Source organism: Manis javanica, chromosome 17, assembly GCF_040802235.1.
Source record: "Manis javanica isolate MJ-LG chromosome 17, MJ_LKY, whole genome shotgun sequence".
In the NCBI taxonomy this organism is placed as follows: domain Eukaryota; kingdom Metazoa; phylum Chordata; class Mammalia; order Pholidota; family Manidae; genus Manis; species Manis javanica.
This window is the reverse complement of record NC_133172.1, coordinates 8,457,302-8,476,968: the sequence shown is the minus strand read 5'-3', so window position 1 is coordinate 8,476,968 and position 19,667 is coordinate 8,457,302. Positions and strand designations below refer to the sequence as shown.

Sequence of the window (19,667 nt, the reverse complement as noted above, 5' to 3'; positions counted from 1 at the left end):
GCAGGTGTGACCATACCTGGGCCCCTGCCTCACTCAGCATGAAGACAGTTTGGTGACAGACACGCTGATGGCAGGGCGTCCTGCATGCCTGCGGTTCCCAGGGAAAAGAGACAAGAACTCAAAGACACAAGGCCAGGCAGGACCACGGGTTTACTGGGGGCTCCACGCATGCACGCACAGCACCACACGACACAGTTACTCAGTACACGCAGGGCAGCCTCCACCCACAGCTGGGGCCCAGAGGCGGTAGGGTGCACTCTCCTCCCGCACAGCCCGGACCCAGCTGGGTGCCTTTTCTCCTGGGCAGCGAAGGGGGGCTGCCGGGGAGGCGAGCAGGCAGGCCAGAGGGCCGGCGCGCTCACTCCAGCGACTGCAGCATCAGCAGCTGCTTCAGCACCTTCGTCTGGCTGGTCTCTCGGATCTCGCCAGCCAGGAACATCTCGTCCACGACCGTGTAAACCTGAGTGAAGGGGGATCATGAGGAGACCCTGGTGTAGGAGAAGGGACCCCAAGGATGCTGGTCCAAGCTTCGGACGCTGGGGGCTCTGATGCCCGAGAGCTAGCACCAGGCGTGAGCAGAGGGGCTGCGGTGGCTCAGGGGCTCCGGTTCCCCTCCCTCCCGCTCCTCCTCGTCTGCACCAGGAGCCCACCTTGTAGAAGTTGAACACCAGGTCCAGTTCACAGACATTGTGGAAATATTCGTTTAAGACCTGGGGAGGAAGGCAGAGATGGTAAGAGATGAGAGACCCTCAGAGGCAGGAACAAAGGTCATCAGAAAGAGGTGGGGAAAAACCAGAGAAAGGGAGGAGGCGGGAGATCCTGGGAGGGAGGGAGGACAGAGGCGGTGAGAAAGAGAGACAAGATCAACGATGACGACAGAAAATGACAGACTGATGCAGCGGGAGGAAGACGGGCAGAGACGGACAGAGACCGAGATGGACACAGCTGGTGGCACAAAGACACTAGTGGGCCGGAGCGGATACAGGAGAGGAGGAACGGCGAGGTGGGGCGAGACGGAGTCCCATCACGCCGCCGCCTACGCACCTCCACGAAGTTGTGGATGGCCTCCAGGTAGGCCAGGTTGTTGTCATTGACGTCCACGCAGATGCAGAAGTAGAGGCCAGCGTAGCGTCGGTAAATGATCTTAAAGTTCCGGAACTGTGGGGCAGAGAGACTGTCAGTGACAGGGCATGCCTGGGACCCAGCGTGCTGGGCAGAGTGGAGCCAAAATATTTAGCCCTTTATCCCATGCATGGTCCCTGTCGCCCTGCTCAGTAGCTGGTCCTGTGCTGGGGACACAGTGGTGGTGGAGACAGGCCTGGCTCTCCCCCTCTCCTGGGGCTTACAGGCCAGGGGAGAGAGAGTCACTCTCAGTCATCCCCAGAGTGGGCAGGGAGGGCTTCCTGCAGGAGGGGGCATCTGAACTGAGATGTGAAGGATGAGCACTCCAGGGAGAGTGAGAGGCAGGCTGGGGGGTTTCTGGCACCCATCCCATGTTTCCGGGGCTCCCTGTTGTCTCTGGAGAGAGTCAGATTTCTTAGCCTGGGACTAGTTGATTTGCTCATTCCACAAACACTGCCTGGACACCTACTGTGTGACAGGCTCTGACTGGGCAGTGCACAGTCACCCCTTGGAACCCAAGGAATTCCAGCCTTGCCCTACTGGAACTGTAATAGAGACATAAATGCTACTATAGTAAGACACACACAACCCAGGAATAAATACCATGGATCGGAGGATGCAGATTCTAATTTTACATGCACGTGTAAGTAAATAAGGAGACAGACAGACACAGCTACGGATATGCATACTGGCCTGCAAGGCACACTGTCTTTGGCCACAGCTACGTGAGTCTGTATACAGCTGAGTGTGTGTGTGTGTGTACAGTTGGGGGTTTGTATGCGTGTGTGTCTGTGTACAGCTGGGTGGGTGGATGGGTGTGGGTGTGTCGCCATCTGGTGGCAAAAGCCAACATTAGCTCTTGATTTTTACTCATTTTTCTTCCTGCTCATGCTTCCGCTAATTTCTAACTTGGAGTATGTTTTCTAACATTATTACAGTAATTCCTGCACATAACCCATGGATCACTAAGCATGTATCAGGATGCAAACTCTATTTTTTTTAACTGATAAGGATAATGTGATCAAACGTTTGGAGACCCCTGCTCTGCAGGAGAGGGTCCAAGACAGGAGGCGAGAGGGCAGGAAAGCTTTATCTGGAGGCATTCCGGACTGACTGCCCTAGCTGGTGTGGCCTTGGCACGTCTGACACCGAGCCACACTCTCCTCTTCTTGAAATTCTCCCTTCCCTGCTGCCACCCACCTGGCTTCTACCTCTGCCTCAATTTCAACTTTCCAGGCTTCCCAGGACCAGACGTTCAGGCTTTCTCCTGCCACACACCCTCAGGCCAGGCTCTTCCCACAGGCTGTGGCGGGTCCCCAGGCTGAACTCCCCCGACCACGGACACCCCCGTCCCAGTCCTGACCACTCGAGGTGGCCCTGTCCAGGGAGGGCTGGGGCTGTCACCTCTAGGTCCCCAGCACTGCCCTGCACAGGGCTGGGCACCAAATAGGTGCTGCAGCCAACTGACCGGCATCCCCGGGAATAGGCACACATGCTACTTCTTGGAACCTGTGACCATGTGACCTTCCACAGCAAAAGGGTGAGATTGTGAAGGTGAGATTAAGTTAAGGACCTTGAGATGAGGAGATGATTCTGGATTATCGGGGTGGCGCAGTATAATCACAAGAGTCCTTATAAGGGAAGGAGGCGGCAGGAGCACGTGGGTCGGAGGGCACTCAAGAAGCCACGCCGCTGGCTTTGCCATGGGGAAGGGGCCACGAGCCGAGGGACGCAGGCTGCCTCTAGAAGCCTGAAAAGGTGAGGAAACAGATTCTGCCCCGGGCCTCCCAAAGGAATACAGCCCTGATGACCAGTTTTGGACTTCTGACCTCGAGAATGATAAGACAACAAATCTGTGTTGTTTGGGGCCACTAAGTTTGTGATCCTTTGTTACCACGGCAATGGGGAGTGAATACTGGTGCTAAGGAGTGTGCACTAGGGAGTAATCGGGAGGAAGAAAGTTTGGACGGCTTCTCAGCTGGCTGCTCATCCTGTTTCTCCTCACAGGGTGCCTTCAACAGGAAGCCTGCCCTGATCCCAATGTTGTCATTACCTAAGGTTTCTCCTCATGATTCTCATGTTAGTGGGGGTCGGATCATCTCTCTCGTTTCCCAGTGTGTCCGCTCCTCCAGGAAGCCCGCCCTGACTCCCAGGTTGAGTCAGGTGCCCTCCTCTGCATAGTTGCTCCATCCGGCCTCGCCCATTCGAGTTCATCACTGTCTAGGGACAGGTCTGTGTCCCTCACAGGGCGGTCTCAGACCCCACGGTGAACCGAGCACAGGCTGGCCACAGGGGAGGCACAGGAATGGTTGGCACACAGATGCCTGAATGGACAAGTGAATCAGTGGGCCTGGATCAGGAGCCTCAGATAGGAGGGTGAGGCCCCCTGTGATGTTCTCATCTGACTAGCCAGCCTTTCTGGCTGCTCCTGGCTCTCTGGGCCTCACAGACCCTCACCGGTCCCTCAGGTGCTGTCACTCCCAGCATTTGGCGTAGGACCCGGAACTGCATGGCAGCAGGGTGCCCAGGACAGCCAGCATCCCGATGTCCCCGCTCCTCTCCTGGGCCCACTTGCCCGGCTCCCACCACCCCACCGGACCGCTCCCAGCAAGGCCACCAGTGACCTCTGCGGGTCACCTCCGGCGGCCAATCCTGTCCTCCTTCCAGAAACACTTTCCTCTGGGCTGCTAGGGTGCCCAGATCTCCTGGTTTCTCTCCACCTCCTCATCTCCTCCCTCTAGAGATGGCCCCTCTTCTCCTCTCTGTCTATTCTCACCGCCCCAGCGAGCCCTGCGGATCTGGGTGCCCCCCATGTGCGCAGCCTTCCCCACCGCCACCCCCTGCTCTCCGCCTAGGTCAGTCCTTAGGCACTGACAGCGCTCCCCTCCTAGTGGCTCCTGCCCAAAATCTAGATGTCGCTGCTGGCTTGTCCTGCTCTCACACGCCACATCCAGTCCTGGGTCCTTCAGCAGGCTCTGCCTCCAAAATGCTTCCGGCCACTCCCAGTCGCCAGCGTCCCCCACCTGGGCCCTGGCAGTCCCCTCCATTCTGCCCTTCCCCCTTGAGGGATCCCTGAGTCGACTCACACCCTCCTCTGCTCAAAACCTCCTGTGACTGCCATTCACTCGGAGTAAGAGTCATGTCCTCACCGTGGCCCCCAGGGCTCTGTGTGTCCCTGTTAATTCTCTGACCTCACCTGCTCCCACCTGCTCCCTGGCTAAATCCAGCTGGGACACGCTGGCCTTGCTAGTCCAGGAGTGCTCTGGCATCCCCCCGCCTCAGGGCCTTTGCCCCTGCTGCTCCCTGGCCTTGGACTGCTCCTCGCTCAGATATCAGTTCCTTTTACTCCTGGAGGCCTTGGCTCAGCGTCACCTTTTCAATGAAGACATCCTGATCAAACCCCAGCGCGCCCATCCCCGCTAGCCCATCCTTTTCTTCCTGCACCTGTCACCACCTGATATGCTCTATTTTCACTCCCAGTCTCCCTCCAACAAGTGTGTCAGCTCTCCAAGGGCAGGGACTATGTCTTTACGTCCCCTGCTGTACCCCAGTGTCTAGAACAGTACCTGGCCCACAGCTAACCCTTGATAATTACTTGTTGAATTCTACAGGACAATTAGCCTGTCCCTTGAACAGGCTAATGATGTGGGAATTGAAGGCAGAAATTTCTCGATTAAAAGAGACCAAGGAGACATAGCAATCCAAAATGCTTGACTAGCTCTGAACACTCAGCTCGGAAGACTTGGGGGAATTGAAATATTGAATGGCAATAGAGTAATACTGCGGCAGGATGACTAAGCGTAGCAAGTCTGATAACGATATTGTGGTAATAAAAGGAAACGTCCGTTTTCAGAGCTGCATCCTGAAATATTCAGGGCTATACTGTCATGATTTCTATACCTAAATTTAAAACACTACAGCAAGGGATGGCTCCTTATACCATTCTCTCAAAAGGCATCGAAAAAAATTCTTCAGCCCCCCACACACCAAAAAAAAGGCCAAAAGAAAAAATATCAATGCTGATTAAATCTGGGGGTGGAGGGGGTGTCGGGAGGATGTGTGGATCTTCAATCAACTTCTCTCATTGTATGAATCTGTACATTTGAAAATTTTCACAATAAAAGGCAAGGAAGACAGCAAGCAATGGGTGAATGAACACAGTTGGGAAGGAGGGTCTGAGGGGTTGTTGCAATCAGAGGTTGGGCAGGGGCCAAAGGAGGCCAGGGAGTGAGGGAGGCATGGGTCACAGTGAGGGGGGCATCACCTCCACAAAGTTGGTGTGTTTGGCATCTCGGACAGTGACCACGGCGTGCACCTCCTCTATCAGCTTCTGTTTCTCGTCATCATCGAACTGCATGTACCACTTGGCCAGGCGCGTCTTGCCCGCCCGGTTCTGGATGAGGATGAAGCGGATCTGGGGGCAGTGGGAGGAAGAGAAAGTGGGAGGGGCAGGGACGGTAGCGCCAGGGCTACGTGACCCTGCCCGACAGCCCCACCACACCTCCCAGCTGGGGAGACAGGCCTCCGCCTCCAGCCCGCCTGGCCACACACTCAGACGCAGGCCCCTCCAGCACCCCAAAGCAATGACTGCTCTTCCACTGGCCAGCTCTGCAGCTGGCTCCAGGGTCCCCAGCCCCAGGCTCCGCCACCTCGTGTCTGCCAGATCTTGGAAAAATGATCTGCCCCTCTATGCCTCAGTTTCCCCACTGGCAAAACAAGTTTCCTTAGAACACCCACCCTGTCACGGTGGGTTTTGTAGGTTAAATAGGCTTTACACATGGTTCACTGGCTGGCACATTACATAAATGTATGTGTTTCAGACTTATTTGGTCTGAATGCCACTTCCTGTTTTTACTTACTAAGTTTAAAAAATTCACCCATTTAAAAATGATGTATTTCAATGTTTTTAGTATATTCATACAACTGTGCAAAAGTCACCCCTATCTAATTGCAGAATATTTTCATTATCCCAGAAGAAAACACCCCACCTGTTGGCAGGTGCTCTCCCTTCCTCCCTCTCAGCCCCTGCAACCACTAATCTTCAGGTCTGTGGATTGGCCTATGCTGAACATTCCGTATAAATAGACCCATACAATACGAGGCCTTCTGCATCTGGTGTCTTTCACATAGCATAGTGTTTCCGAAATTCTCCCATGTTATAGTATGAGTCAGTTTCTTCATTCCTTTTCAGGCTGAATAATATTCTGCTGTATGGATATACCTCTTTTTGTTTATCCATTCATCAGCTGATGGGCATTTGGGTTATTTCCACTCTTTGGTGATCATGAATAATGCTGCTATGAACATTTCTGACAACCTTTTATGTGGATATATGTTTTCACTTCTCCTGTGTATGTACTTAGGACTAGAATTGCTGGGTCGTATGGTAACTCTGTCTAACTTTTTCAGGGACTGCTCAACTGGTTCCCAGAGCACCTGCCACTTCTTAAGTGGCTTAATTGCTTGGTGACTCAGTTTATCCATCTAGAATATAGGGCCTCATAAGGATGTGGTGAGGAGGTAACAGTATATGAAAAGTACCCAGAGCAGTGGTTGGCTCTGATTACGCGCTCCATGTCAGCTGCAGTTACCATCAGTGGAGGCTAGGAAATTTGTTTTTGTTTCTTAAATGCCAGGTCAACTGCCAGAGGGCAACTGTGAAAACCAAATGAGTTAATGCCAGATGCGATTAGCAGAGCGCTCGGTACATACTAAGCACTCACTAAAATTAGCTGTTGTGACTGACAGGCATTTGACCACGTGGCTAAGAACACAGACTCTCAAATCTGAATGAATCCTAGTACCACTGGTTATATGTCCATGAGCAAGTCACTTAACCTCTCTGGACCTCAGTTTCCCTTCTGTATAATGGACAAGAGAGTACCTCCCTCATCAGACGGTTGCATGGGTTAGCAACACAAGGGGTGTAGCACAGAGACTAGCACATACCAAGTGTTGGATAAGTATTACTTCTTATTACTAGTGTAATTCATCATCATTCAGCTTTAAGAAAACCAGGGCCCAAGTTCACCCAACTAGGACACCTGCCTTTGCATCCAATTCTCTTTGAGACAGGCGTGCTTATGCTCATTTTATAGATAAAGAAACCGAGGCTCAGTGAAAGGCAGCCTTGCAACCACAAAGAGCTGAGAGTTCCCACAGGCCTTGCTTGGATCCCCTTACTTGTGGGAGCCTCTGCCCTTTCATGGCGGTCCTCTCTCTTCCTAAGCCTCACTCTCTACATAAGCCACCCACCCCCCAACCAACCAAGCTGGACAGGAACAGGATATTACACTCTCCTTCCAAGAACCCCTTTCTGCTGAGCCAGGGAAAACTACTTCCCAGCAGAACAGGAGTCCTGAGCAGGAAGGGAAAGGGCATAGGGGGAAGCCATGCCAGGCGGCCACAGCCTGGGAGCAGAGCCAAGGTACACGCATGGCGTATAGCGAGAAGAGTCAGAGGCAAGCCTACAGGGCTGAGGGACAGCTTTGCCTCTCACCCCCAAATTCCCTCAGACACCTCTTCCGGTTTCTCCTGCCATTTAGAATCTCTCCACCTCAGGGAATGCACCCTGAGAAGTTCCTTCCCTCCTGCACCAGCACCCCTCTGATGTCCCCTCTGGATGCTCCCTGACCTTCCCTGTCCTCAAAGCCCTCACCCCTGGCATTGTTCCCTTTTAACTTCTACTTTCTTGGTTTCAATCCCCTCTCAGGCCTTCGTACAACTTTTACTGGGACATCCCTTCTCTGACTCCAAGGCCCTGTTCCAAAGGTAACTCTTGCCTCCAAGGACCCTTTTCCTTGGGGAGACTCTTCTCCTGTTTGATACGCATCCCCATTCATCTCTTTTCCCAGCCCCTGCCCAAAGAATCCTTTCTTATGGTCCAAAGCAGCAGCCAGGGGGTTAGGGTGCCAAATCCCGTGCCCAGTCGTTGCTCCAAAAACTCCATCCCCATCTCTAACGCTTCCATGCCTACTCCCTATCCCCCTAAGTCCTCTCTTCTTGGGAAGACCCGTTCCATTCCTCCCCACGCAGTAGTATTCACTCCCTACTTCCGAGCCTTCTCCCCTTGGCAGCACACTGTCCCCACGGATGACTCTAAAGCCCCATTCCCTACTTGCCTACTTTTAGGGCTCAGTCCCTTCCCCTTGAAATTCTCTTATCAATTGTATTCTGCCCGTTTCAACCCCCCGTCCCCCTCTCGGCCTGCAATGCCACCTTCCTGTCCCTAGAGACCCCGTCTCTCCCATCCCAGTGTCTCCCATTCTTCTCCAACTATCCTGGCACACTTCCAGAGAGCCCTCCTCTTGGATGCCTCTTCCCTACTTCCAGTCCCTTCTCCTCACCTCTGAGATCCTGCCTCGCAAGTTGCCTCCGTTTCAAAACCCCCAGTCATCCCCACTGTTTCCCTCCCGTATAGCCCTCTCCCCTCGGCACCTGGTCTCCAATGCCCCCTAGCCTCGAGACCCCCGTGCATTCCCGCGCGGAGAATTACCGCTCAGTTCCCCCCTTTCCCGGCCTTTCATCGGCCCCAACCCCGAGAGCCCGCGCCCGGCCCAGACCATCGCACCGCCGCAGGGGGGCTTGTCACTACCCGACCGAGCCTCGGGTACCTGCACTTGGACCCACCCTCTGCCCGTCCCCAGCGTGGGCGCGCCCCCGTTACCATGGCGACCCCTGTCCGGACCCCAGCGGTGCAGTTCCCGCGGCTACTGGGTGGTTGTGGCTCTGGCAGTAATTGGGGGACCCACGGCTAGAGCGGACTTCCGGCAAACAAACCTGCCCGCCCTCTCGCGCACGGCCTGCTGGGAATTGTAGTCCCAAGAATGGAATCACTCGTCCGGGCAGCAAACCGGGAAAAGAGTCTTGTCCCGCTTCCCAGCATGCTGCGCGACTGTCCTTTTCCCTACTGCACGGTTCAGAATCCAAATGCATGCTGGGAGCTGTAGGTGAGCGTCTCTTCAGAAGACTGCAATTCCCAACATGCTTGACAGCCAGCAAAGTGGGAGTTGCATTCTGGGAGATGTAGTTCAGCTAGCCCTCTTTCCACCACCCCTCTAAGGCGAGGAGGGCGTGCTGGGAACAGTAGTTTTTAATAAAAAACTGCGTTGGGGAGCTAGAAATGTCTGTCCATGCTCACTGAGTGCTTCTTAAAAAATACGTTGAGTGTTTCCCTGTGAGAGACAGACAGTGGTTTAAGAGCATTAAGTGAGAACTGCGTGCAAATCCTGCCGTTTCATTTCCTAGCTATGCATTTCTGGCAACTTCACTTCTTAACTCAATGTCTTCCATCTGTAAAACAGGAGTGATTAAGGAGTCACCTTGGTAGGGCTGTTTTAAAGGTTCAATAAATTTCCAAGGTACTTAGCACAGTGCTTGATGCATAGTAAGTGCTCAGCAAATATTATTTAACATCATGAATGTTCATTGTTAACATATATCAGGTAGTAGGGCTCCTTTTACTTCCTGTGCAAAGGTACACTTGTCTTCTTTCCGTTCAAACACGCCAAGTGCTTTCCCACCTCAGTGCTTGCTATTCTGTGGAAGGTCTTGCTCATTTATTCTAGGGCTGGCCTCTTTTTCTTCCAGTTAACTTAAACACCACCTCCACAGACCTATACAGAGGATCCTACATTCAAGGGTCTCTCCCAAAATTCTCTAGGTCAGCAGTTAGCTTGATTTTTTTTATGGTCTTTATTACAACTTTTAATCATTTTGTATGATGTCTGCATGTGTGTGTGTGTGTGTGTGTGTGTGTGTGTGTGTGTGTGTGTGTGTGTGTGTGTGTGTGTGTTGTCTAGATCTCCCATTAGGTGGTGTAACTCCAGGGGGGCATACACCTTCCCAGCCTGGAACAAAATAACCTTGAAGCTGAAATAGTCAAAGGGAGAAATTAAGTGGGAGAAACATGTTCATTACTTACAAGCAGTCATCACTTCTGCTCATCCGTGTCTCTACCGACCCGGCTGCAGAAAAAGGGGACCCCGCTCAACCTCTCTGGTCCAGATAAGCCCTTGCTCCCCCTGGTAATTACCTATTGATATAGAGATGGACTCCTTTTCTCCACCCCTTGGAAACACCTGTTGATATGGAAAGGCACAGGCCAGGCAGGAGAGTCTGGAAATGTTGCAATTTTACCCAGAGGTGGTAAGTTGTCAAGGACAGGTTCCTTTGTCTGTTCACAGTATCTCTATCACCTATAACACAATGGCATTGATAAGCACTCAAGAAAGGTATTACTACTGATACTGAGGGGGGGATTTGCCCTAACGAAAACAAAACATGTCATAGAACAATGTAAATTTAAAGTGTAGTATTTGCAGAAGAATACTGAATTAGCTAATGAACACATAGTTATTGAGTCATTGCAAGGGCAAAAAGAGGTCAGAGATCATTTATACCTTGTGCACTGCTCTCTCTCCAGGGTTGAGACCAAGATGAGATAAACAAGGTGCCTAGGGTGCAAAATTTAAAAAGGTACTCACTCTTAGGTGCTGACCTAGCCTTTACATGAGCATGAAAGTGAGCACCTCCTGAACATTTGTTCCCTGGGCACCTGCTTGCCTTACCTTCATCTCAGCCCTGGTCTACAGTGCTCAGCCTAGTGCCTGGCACAAGTCTGGCGCTCAATAAACATTTGCTGAATGAATGAATGAATGAAGAGGTAGCAAGAAAACACTGTCCCTGTCTGACAGCATTCATGGTGTAGCAAGGGAAACAGACTTAAATGACATTACGTAAATTTAAAAAATTACTTAGCAAGCAACAATAGATATTTCTTATCTTGTGCAGTTTCTCTGGCTCAGGAATTTGGAAGCTGCTTAGCTGGGTGGTTCTGGCTTGGAATCTTTTGTAAGGTTGTCACGTGGCAGTGGTCATTTGAAGGCTTGATGGAGGCTGAAGAATCTGCCTCACGGGTGGCTCATTCATAGGGTTAGCTGATTAGAGCTGGCTGTTGGCAGGAGGCCTCAGTTTCTTATGGGGACTTCTCCGCGAGGACTCGTGAGTGTCCTCACATGGCAGCTGTTTTCCCCCAGAGTGAATGATCTGAAAAGGGACAAGACAGAAACTGCAGTGTCTTTTATGACCTTGCCTCAGAAGTCACACCCTAACATTCACGAAATTTCTTACTGGTACACAGATCAGCCCAATCTAGTGTAAGAAAAGATGTGAGTCCCGGATGAGAATTGCTGAAGTCCTTCTTGGGGGCCTGGCTACCACTACCACAATCACTTATAACAGAGGCACCAGGCCTAGCTGAAGTGTTAGGGACAGCTTCCCAGAGGGAGTGGCATTTGAGACCAAACCAGAAGATGAGTGGAAATGAACTCAGCAGTGACTGATGTTGGGAGTGGGGGCAGGGAGCCCAAGCAGGGGAGCAGACTTTATCTCTGCCCATAGGAATCCCATGGCCTGGGTAGTTTGGAATCTGAGGTGATAGGCCATGGATACAAACAGAAAGGACCAGTCCCAGCACTTCACTTCAGTGTGGACCCTGGAAAGATTCCTTTGTGATGTCATTACAGCATGCTTGTCAGAGGGGAAAATTGGAAAGAGAGAAAATATGCCACAATAGGAGAAAAGTCAATTCATCCATATGTAGTCACACAACAAAATAGTATATAGTAGGTAAGATGAATGAGATCTCCAAGCATTAACATGGACAATCCCTAAGACACATTGTTGGAGACACAAACAAAGCTGCAGAGTGATACCTACATATTGTATCATTTGGTTTTCCTCTTGATTTATCTCCCCAACTTTTTATATAGAAAATTTTTCATATCCACAAAAAAGTTGTAATATAAGTACAATGAACTCCAGTATATTATTCACCTGGATGCACTAATTATTGAGATCTTGCCATGTTTACACTCTCCCTCTTCCCCCCACCCCCTCGTATTTAGTTATGTATTTATTGGAACGATTTTTAAGTTTGTTGCACACGTGGTGCTACTTCATCCCAAAAGGCTCCATGCTTCAACATGTTCCTCTTAAGAACAAGGACATGGCTTCCATAATCTCAATACAATTGTCACGTTCAGGAAATTTAACATTAATACTACACTATTATCTAGTGTAGGTCCATATTAAAATACCCTTGATCATCCCAGTAATAGTCCTTGTAGAATTTTTTTTTCCTGTTCCAGAATCCAATCCAGGATCCCACGTTGCATTTAGTCGTCACGTTTCCTTAGGGTCCCCTAATCTGGAACAGTCCCCTTGCCTTGTCCATATTTCAAGACACAGACATTCTTGAAGAATTCACAGCAGTTATTTTGCAAAATGTCCCTTCGTTTGGGTTTGTTGGGTGTTTCCTCGTGATTAGATTCAGGTTTGGCATTTTGGGGCAGGCATATCACAGAAGGGATGCTGTGTCCTTCTCAGAGACTCCTTCTGGGGCAGGTGACGTTGCTTTATCTCATCCTTGGTGATGTTAAGTTTGATCATTTGGCTGAGGTAATGTCTGCCACATTTTTCTTTTTAGAATGTACATGATTTATATAATAGCAAAAGCATAAGCAATAAAGGCAAAAATAAAGTGAACTTCATTGATATTAAAAACCTTTGTGCACTATCAAGACAGTGAAAAGACAACCCATAGAATGGGAGAAAATGTTTGCAAATCACAGACCTGATAACAGATTGATACCCAATGTATGTAAAGAACTCCTACAACTCAGCAACAACAAAAACAATTCAGTTAAAAAATGGTCAAAATGCTTTGAATAGACATTTCTCCGAAGAATTTATACACATGGCCAATAAGCACATGAAAAGATGCTCAACATCAGTAATCTTTAGGGAACCACAAATCAAAAGCACAATGAGATACTGCTTTACAACCATTAGTGACTATTATTAAAACCAAAATAGAATAACAAGAATAAGAAGGAAATAAGTGTTGGCAAGATGTGGAGAACTTGGAACCCTCATACTTGGCTGGTGGGAATATAAAATCATGCAGTCACTGTGCAAAACAGCTTGGCAGTTCCTCAAAAATGTTAGACATAAAATTACCATATGATCCAGCAATTCTCTTTCTAGGTGTTTACCCCAAAGAATTGAAAGCAGGGACTCAAACAGATACTCGGACACCAATGTTCATAGCCGCATTATTCACAAGAGTCAACCCCCCACATGTCCATCAACAGATGAATTCATAAACAAAATGTAGCACATATGAACTATGAAATATTATTCCACTTTGAAAAGGAATGAGGTTCTGGTACATGCTACAGTATGGATGAACCTTGACAATACTGTGCTAAGTGTAATAAGCCAGATATGGAAGGACAAATGTATGATTCCACTTATATAAGGGACTGAGAACAGGCAAATTTATAGAAGCAGAAAGTAGAATGCAGCTTAGCAGGGGCTGGGGCATGAGAGGGAGGCAGAAAGGAGAGTTACTGTTTAGTGGGCATGGAGTTTGCATTTGGTATAAGTTAAAATTCTGAAAATGGATAGTGGTTGAACAACACTGTGAATATATTTAAAGCCACTAAACTGTATACCTGGAAGTCGCTGTATGGTAAATCTTATGTTATTTGTATTTTACCACAATAAAAATGTTACATAATTTCTATTAAAAATCCCAAACAAAACAACTTCACAACTCAGTAGTAGCTCTCACCAATATAGTGCTTACTATGCTCCAGCCATTTTTCTAAGCAGTTCACTTACTGAAATCTCAAAACAACCTTGTGAGGTAGATCCTCCTATTATCAACTCCATTTTTAAAGATGAGGAAATTGAGGTACAGAGTCTTTCCCAGAGTGTCTTTCCCAAGTTGAAACGGCTTGTAAATAGGGGAGCTGAGATTCTAGTCTAGTCATTCTGGCTCCAGGATCGATGCCTTGAGCCACTGTACTGTGTTGCATTCATGTAAGTTTCCAGACAGGTCTGGAAGAGAGCGCATTTCTGGAGAGTCAAGTGGGATGGGGTTGGGTTGTCCAAGAATACCACATCTTGAGTATTTTAAATTTTTGCAAGGACAAGAAATTCATGTATTGCGTAATTTAAAATAATAAATAAATAAATAAATAAATAGCAATGAAAAATGGGTAAAATATTTGAACTTCACAAAAGATGCTACTCAATGGCTCATACATGCACATGGAAAGATGCTCAACCTCATTAATCACTGGGGAAAGACAAATTAAGACCACGAGGGGACACCACTATACAGCCATGAGCATGGTCAAAATTAAAATGACAGACAATATCAAGTGTTTGAAATAAGGTGGAACAGTTGAAATTCTTATACATAATTCTGGGCATGTAAATGGCTACATTCATTTGGGAAACTGGTTGGGGAAGGTGAACGCATACCCTCCCGGGGACCAGCAACTTCACTCCTAGGTACATATCTAGCAGAAATGAGTACATATGTTTACCAAAAGATATGCTCTAGAGTGTCCATAGCAACACTATTTATAATAGCCAAAAAGTGGTATTACCCAGATGCTCACTGAGAGTGGAATGGATAAATACATGGTGGTTCATTCACACAGTGGAATACTACAGAACACCAAGAATGAGCAACCTACATCTACATGTGGATGAATTTAACAATGTTGATCAAAAGAGGCCACTTACTGTATAATTTCACTTACAAAAAATATTTAAAAATTTTAAAATAATTTTTATAAATTATATAAACGGGGGGCAAAACGATCTACGGTCATAGAAATCAGGAAAGCAGTTCTCGTGGGGGGAGGAGAATGACCTGAAGGGGACACCGGGGAGCTTCTGAGAGATTGCTCCTATTCTGTTTATGAGTGCTAGTTCCAGGGTTGTATTCTTTTTGTAATGCTCATCGAGCTGTACATTTGTGGTTTGTGCACTTCTCGGTTTGCATGTTATATTTCCATTTTTAAAGTTTATAGAAATTGAAAGGATCCGTCCTTCCATCAGATATTTAGTGCATGCCCTCTGCGGGTCAAACACTGGCCCCGCGCTGGGATTCTGCAGTGAATCCAAGCATCCCCACATCCCGTTTCTTCCTTGTGATTGGCTGCCCTTCTGGCCAATGGCGGCCGAGTTCACCTCTCTGACATCTCTCCGGCAGCATCGGCGAGTTGCAGTTGCCTCAGTTAGGTTTACAGGCGGCGCTGTGAGCTCAACGACTACTTGGTCAAGCGGAGACCTGGTCCCCACCCTCTCTGCCTCTTTCTGACTCTGAAGAATGTATAGAGAATATGCTCTAGCACCCTCATCTTGTTTGCAAAACTCTTCTGTGGATTTTCCTAGCTGTGCAACTCTCTGATGCAGGCCCCACCTAGTACCTATCCTGACTCTTCAGCTAATGTGACCTCCAGTCCCAGCCATTTGGGCCCCTAGGGTGATGCTTGGGAAATCTTGACAGCGGCCCAGGCCCAGCAGTCGGCACTTCTCTCTGTTGGCTAATTGTTTACTCGGTTGTTTATTTATACTGGAGTGGAGGCTAGCTGGGTGTGGGGGCGGCTGCCTCCAGGGAAGCCTGTTTCCTGTGGTTGGCTTGCTCAGCTAACACCCGCTGTCTTGTGCACTGCAAAGATTTGCAGAGCTAGGAAGGCCCTCCTTGATGGTTCCAATTGTTCATCCAAGGAAACACTGCCTGAGCCCTTGCTGTGTGCCTTGACCTGTGCTGGGGCATCAATGGTGATGGAGACAGCCCCAGTCTTGCCCTCATGGGACTCACATTCTGGTGGGAGAGAAAGACCTATCACCAGACAGAACTGGGCCAGGGTGGTCAGGCTTGGATGGACTACCCAAAGGAACTGGAAGCCTAGAAGGGGTGCCTGATTCAGTCTGGTGGGTCAGGGAAGGCGCCGTGCAAAAGGAAACATCTGAGCCAACATCTGAAAGAGGGGTGGGAGTTAGTTATTGGACATGATCTGTGTCTTTTTGGCTACCATGCTGCCATTGCCTGCCATCCCCTCCGTTTAGCATTAGATTTACCAACTATTGTGGGCTATTTGCCAGACTCAGGAACTAGCCAATGCCCCTGCCTTCAAAGGGTTCACCTTTGGTGATACCAATACATAACTTTGAACCCTGATGAAGTGCTATGAAGAAATAATAGATTTCTAATAATAGTTACCTGACCCCAATTGTCTAGGTTTGAATCTGAAATCTGCCACTTACTAGCTGTGTAACCTCTCTGTGTCTTAGTTGAATAGAACAATAACTGTAACTGTTGTGAGGACTAAGTGAGTTAATATGTTTAAGGTGATTTAGAATGTTGCCTAGCATAAAGTGTCTATTTTTATCAAAGAATGAAGAGGTCAGGCTAAATCTGAGAGGCCATTCTGAGGAAGTGACTTCAAGATGAGAATTGAAGGATAAAGTGGAGTAGAGTGGCTCCAAAACAGGGAAAAAGGGGTATGTAGGTCTGGAGGGAGACTGGTCTTCTCTCTGCTAGGTCCTGTCAGTTCACGAATTTCCCAAGATTGGAAGGGCCTGGAACAATGCTTTGGAGTTATAAAGACACATTAATCTGAGGTGGGGGAATCCAGTGTTCCCTCATGTGATCTCAAAATCACTTACAAACCAGGGTTTACAGTGGAAACCTAAAGAAAATCTGACCCACATAGTTGATTTGTTTGGCCCACCGCATTTAAAACAAACTTTTAAAAACTGCCATTAACATCTAAAAATCCGATTTCATGCATCAAAAATGCTAAACTTCAGAAAACCATTACTTAATGGGGGTGTTTTCAAATTGAGAGCATGTAGTTTTATTTATCAGCGCTTGTTTAGCAAGGAATGATTTAAAGCGCTTTACAAATATAACTCATTTAATTCAGCAACGCTATGAAGGAGGTATGATTATCCCATTTTATAGATGAAGAAACTGAGGAAAGAGATGCAAAATGCAATAGGAAACATAGCCTTTCTTTACACATTCCATGAATATTGACCTGGCGCCCAAAACGTTGATCTTCCACTCTCAGTACTTCCGGAGGGGTCCCAGAGGAACCCCTCTTAAATTCAGAAGAACTCAAGGGTTACCGCAGCGCCCCTTCTCATCACTATTTCCCCTCCAGGCGCCCACACTGACATTTAATTTTAGGTCATTTGCACAATACTGACTTGGAGGCCAGGGCTGGACGCAGGATCAGGACCAGGTCCCTCTCCTGGGAATCGGGTGATCACAGTATCTAGAGCCAGTTTTATTAACACGCACGAAGCCTGCAGACTTTCTCCCCTGCCAAGGGAAAGAGCACGCGCTCCCCAACCCCGCCCCTTCTTCAGGGGACGAAGAATTGCGAAGCTCAGATTGGGTTGGGGCGGGACACGCCTCTTCATGCTCCCCAATTAACTCCCTTGCTAGGTGCGCTCCCTCCTCCTCAGCCCCGCCTCACCGCCTCACGTTACGTAGCGCCTCTCCTCCTCCTCCGTTATCTCGGGAGCTGCGGCGTGCACCGCAAAAAAAAAAAAAAAAAAAAAAAAAAAAACACCTCCCCTTGCCTCCCATTGGCTGGTCAGGTCCCGCGCGAGCGGGATCGCGCCCTTCGTCCCCGCCTCCATAGCCGGGCCACGCTTTTTCCTCTCTCGCTTTCTCCGAGAGCCAGCACGAGGAGGGGGGATCGGCTACTTCTGACGCGCGCAAGGGCGCGCGCACCTCCCGCGGGCCACTCCCTCTGCCTGGAGCCAGTAGATGCGACGGATGGCAGTCCCTCCCGCGCACGCGCACTTGCCCACCCCATTTCCTCTGCCTGGTCGCGGGTCGTCTGGTACTGCGTCTCACGCCGCAGCCGCCGCAGTAGCAGCATTTTCTTGGGAGGCACGCGCATTGTGCTCTCCGCGCCAGTTTTTAGCCCCTGGCCGCGCTGGTGTCAGTGATCCCCTCCGGCGCGCACGCGCTCTCGCTTCGCTCCTGCACAGCGCCGGTTAGCCTCTCGCGGCGCGAGCCCAGGAGCCGTTATCCCCCTGCAGCGGTCCCCGCGCCACGCACGCGCAGTAGCGAGGGGCGCGCGCGCGGGAGCGGCGGCCGCAGGAAGGAGGTGCCGCGGCCGCCATTGCGAAGGAGGGAGGGAGCGAGCGAGAGAGCGAGGCTGGTCCGCCCTCCTCCTGGTTCCCGCCCCTCCCCCCTTCCCCTCCCCGCTCCCCGCCCCGAGGGAGAGCCGCGGCGCGGCGGGAGGAGGAGGTGGAGGAGGCGGAGGAGGGATCCCGCGAGGTAGGGTCCGCCAGGCCCCCCGCCGCCGGAGCCGCCGCCGCCTTCTCAGCCGCCGCTGGACGCGGAGCAGCAGAACATGGCGCTGGGGCCGCAGTCCCCGCTGCCGGGATCCCGGAGGCCGGGGCCACGCTAAAGGTGCCCAGCTGGTGAGTGCGCGAGCTCGCGGGCCCCGGCGGCGAGGCCGGGCGCCGCCCCGCTGAGGGGTCCAGGGGGAGGCGGGGACGGCGGGGCCGGGAGCCCGCGAACAATGGAGGAGCCGGAGGGGGGAGGGGAGGGAGCGGCCCCCCCAGCCCCCCGGGCCCCGCCGGCTCGCGCTGTGGCCCGGCCGCGGAACCCGCCTGTCCTTCGGACCTGCCCTCCCCGGTCCTGCGGTCCCCGCATCTGCCCTCACCCTCCGACCCATTCGGATCTCTGTCTTCTTCGGTACCCCCCCTCCCCCTGCAGCCGCACTGCTCCCAATTCTGCGCCTTTCCTTTCCCTCTTCCGCCCCTCAGTAATGTCCTCCATTCCTTCTGGACTCTGCAGTGCTCATGGGATCTACCTCCTCAGTGACCCTTCTGCTTCCCTTAAATCTGGACCCCCACTTTGAGATTCATGACCCTTTTGCCTCTTCTTCTATTGCCCTCCCACCACCTTTCAGAGCTGTCCCTGCCTTGACCCACTGTTACCCTCCTTTATTCACCCCTAGGAGCTGTCCCTCTAGGACCAGCGGGTCCGTTTTGGCATTGCTGCCCCCAGGTATTTTGGACGTAATTCCATCTCCCTCTTGGGCTCCACTGCCTACTCACAGAACCTGCTGCACCCTCGAAATGCCTCTGGGCTCTCCGACCCTTCCATGCCTCAGCTCAGTCCCCTTCCCCCCCCACGCCCCTCCTCGAACTCCGATGCAGGGGGCCCAGCGTTTGCCTCCTCCCCGTCTCAGATTTTGCTCGCATTTGCCATTCAGAGCCTTTCCTCTCTTTCAGCCCTTACTGCCTCCCCGCTCTGCCCATTCCCAGGCTTAGATCTTGCTGTGCCCCCAATCTGCTTGCTTTCCGACTCTGTCCTTCTATGAAGCAGCCTCCTCCCCCTTTTCTGACCCTGCAGCTCTCTCATTTCTGCCACTTACTTCTCTGACCTCTCCCTAACTCAGCCTCTTCGCAGCCTCAGTGCTGCCCTGCAGGCCCCAGTTCTGCCCAGAACACCTTGCGGTTTACTCTTCTCCCCCACCTTCTCATTGGCACTTGAACTGTTCCATTCGTTTGCTCCCCCTTTTTTTGACCTGTCTCCCCTTCGGTTCATCTCTGCTTAAGCTTTGCTTCCAGCCTCTGCTTTGCTCCAAGTCCTTTCCTCCCCATTTTGGCCTTAACACATGCCCTTTACCTCACACCACCTTCCC

General features: G+C 50.6%; 2 protein-coding genes across 2 annotated transcripts in view; one reads left to right on the top strand and one right to left on the bottom strand.

The window, feature by feature from the left end:
* Positions 1 to 131: 131 nt before the first annotated feature.
* On the bottom strand, positions 132 to 8,945 carry AP2S1 (adaptor related protein complex 2 subunit sigma 1). The gene is made up of 5 exons (XM_017674672.3): positions 8,789 to 8,945; positions 5,387 to 5,536; positions 1,045 to 1,158; positions 651 to 710; positions 132 to 460 (listed from the first exon to the last, which is right to left on the bottom strand). The coding sequence occupies exons 1-5, from the start codon at positions 8,789 to 8,791 to the stop codon at positions 359 to 361; spliced, it is 429 nt and encodes a 142-aa protein (XP_017530161.1). The 5' UTR covers positions 8,792 to 8,945; the 3' UTR covers positions 132 to 358.
* Positions 8,946 to 17,356: 8,411 nt separating this feature from the next.
* Positions 17,357 to 19,667, top strand: part of ARHGAP35 (Rho GTPase activating protein 35) — a 121,055-nt gene continuing 118,744 nt past the window's right edge. The window contains exon 1 of the mRNA XM_037005006.2: positions 17,357 to 18,435. The gene's annotated coding sequence lies outside the window, so the exon portion shown is untranslated. The remainder of the gene's footprint in view (positions 18,436 to 19,667) is intronic.

What these genes read in the sequence shown, in the direction of transcription:
- AP2S1 (XM_017674672.3), bottom strand. An exon ending in CCATCCACAACTTCGTGGAG is followed by an intron (nt 711 to 1,044) that starts GTGCGTAGGCGG and finishes CTTCCTCCCCAG; the next exon opens with GTCTTAAACGAATATTTCCA. An exon ending in TGGTGTTCAACTTCTACAAG is followed by an intron (nt 461 to 650) that starts GTGGGCTCCTGG and finishes CCCTTCACTCAG; the next exon opens with GTTTACACGGTCGTGGACGA.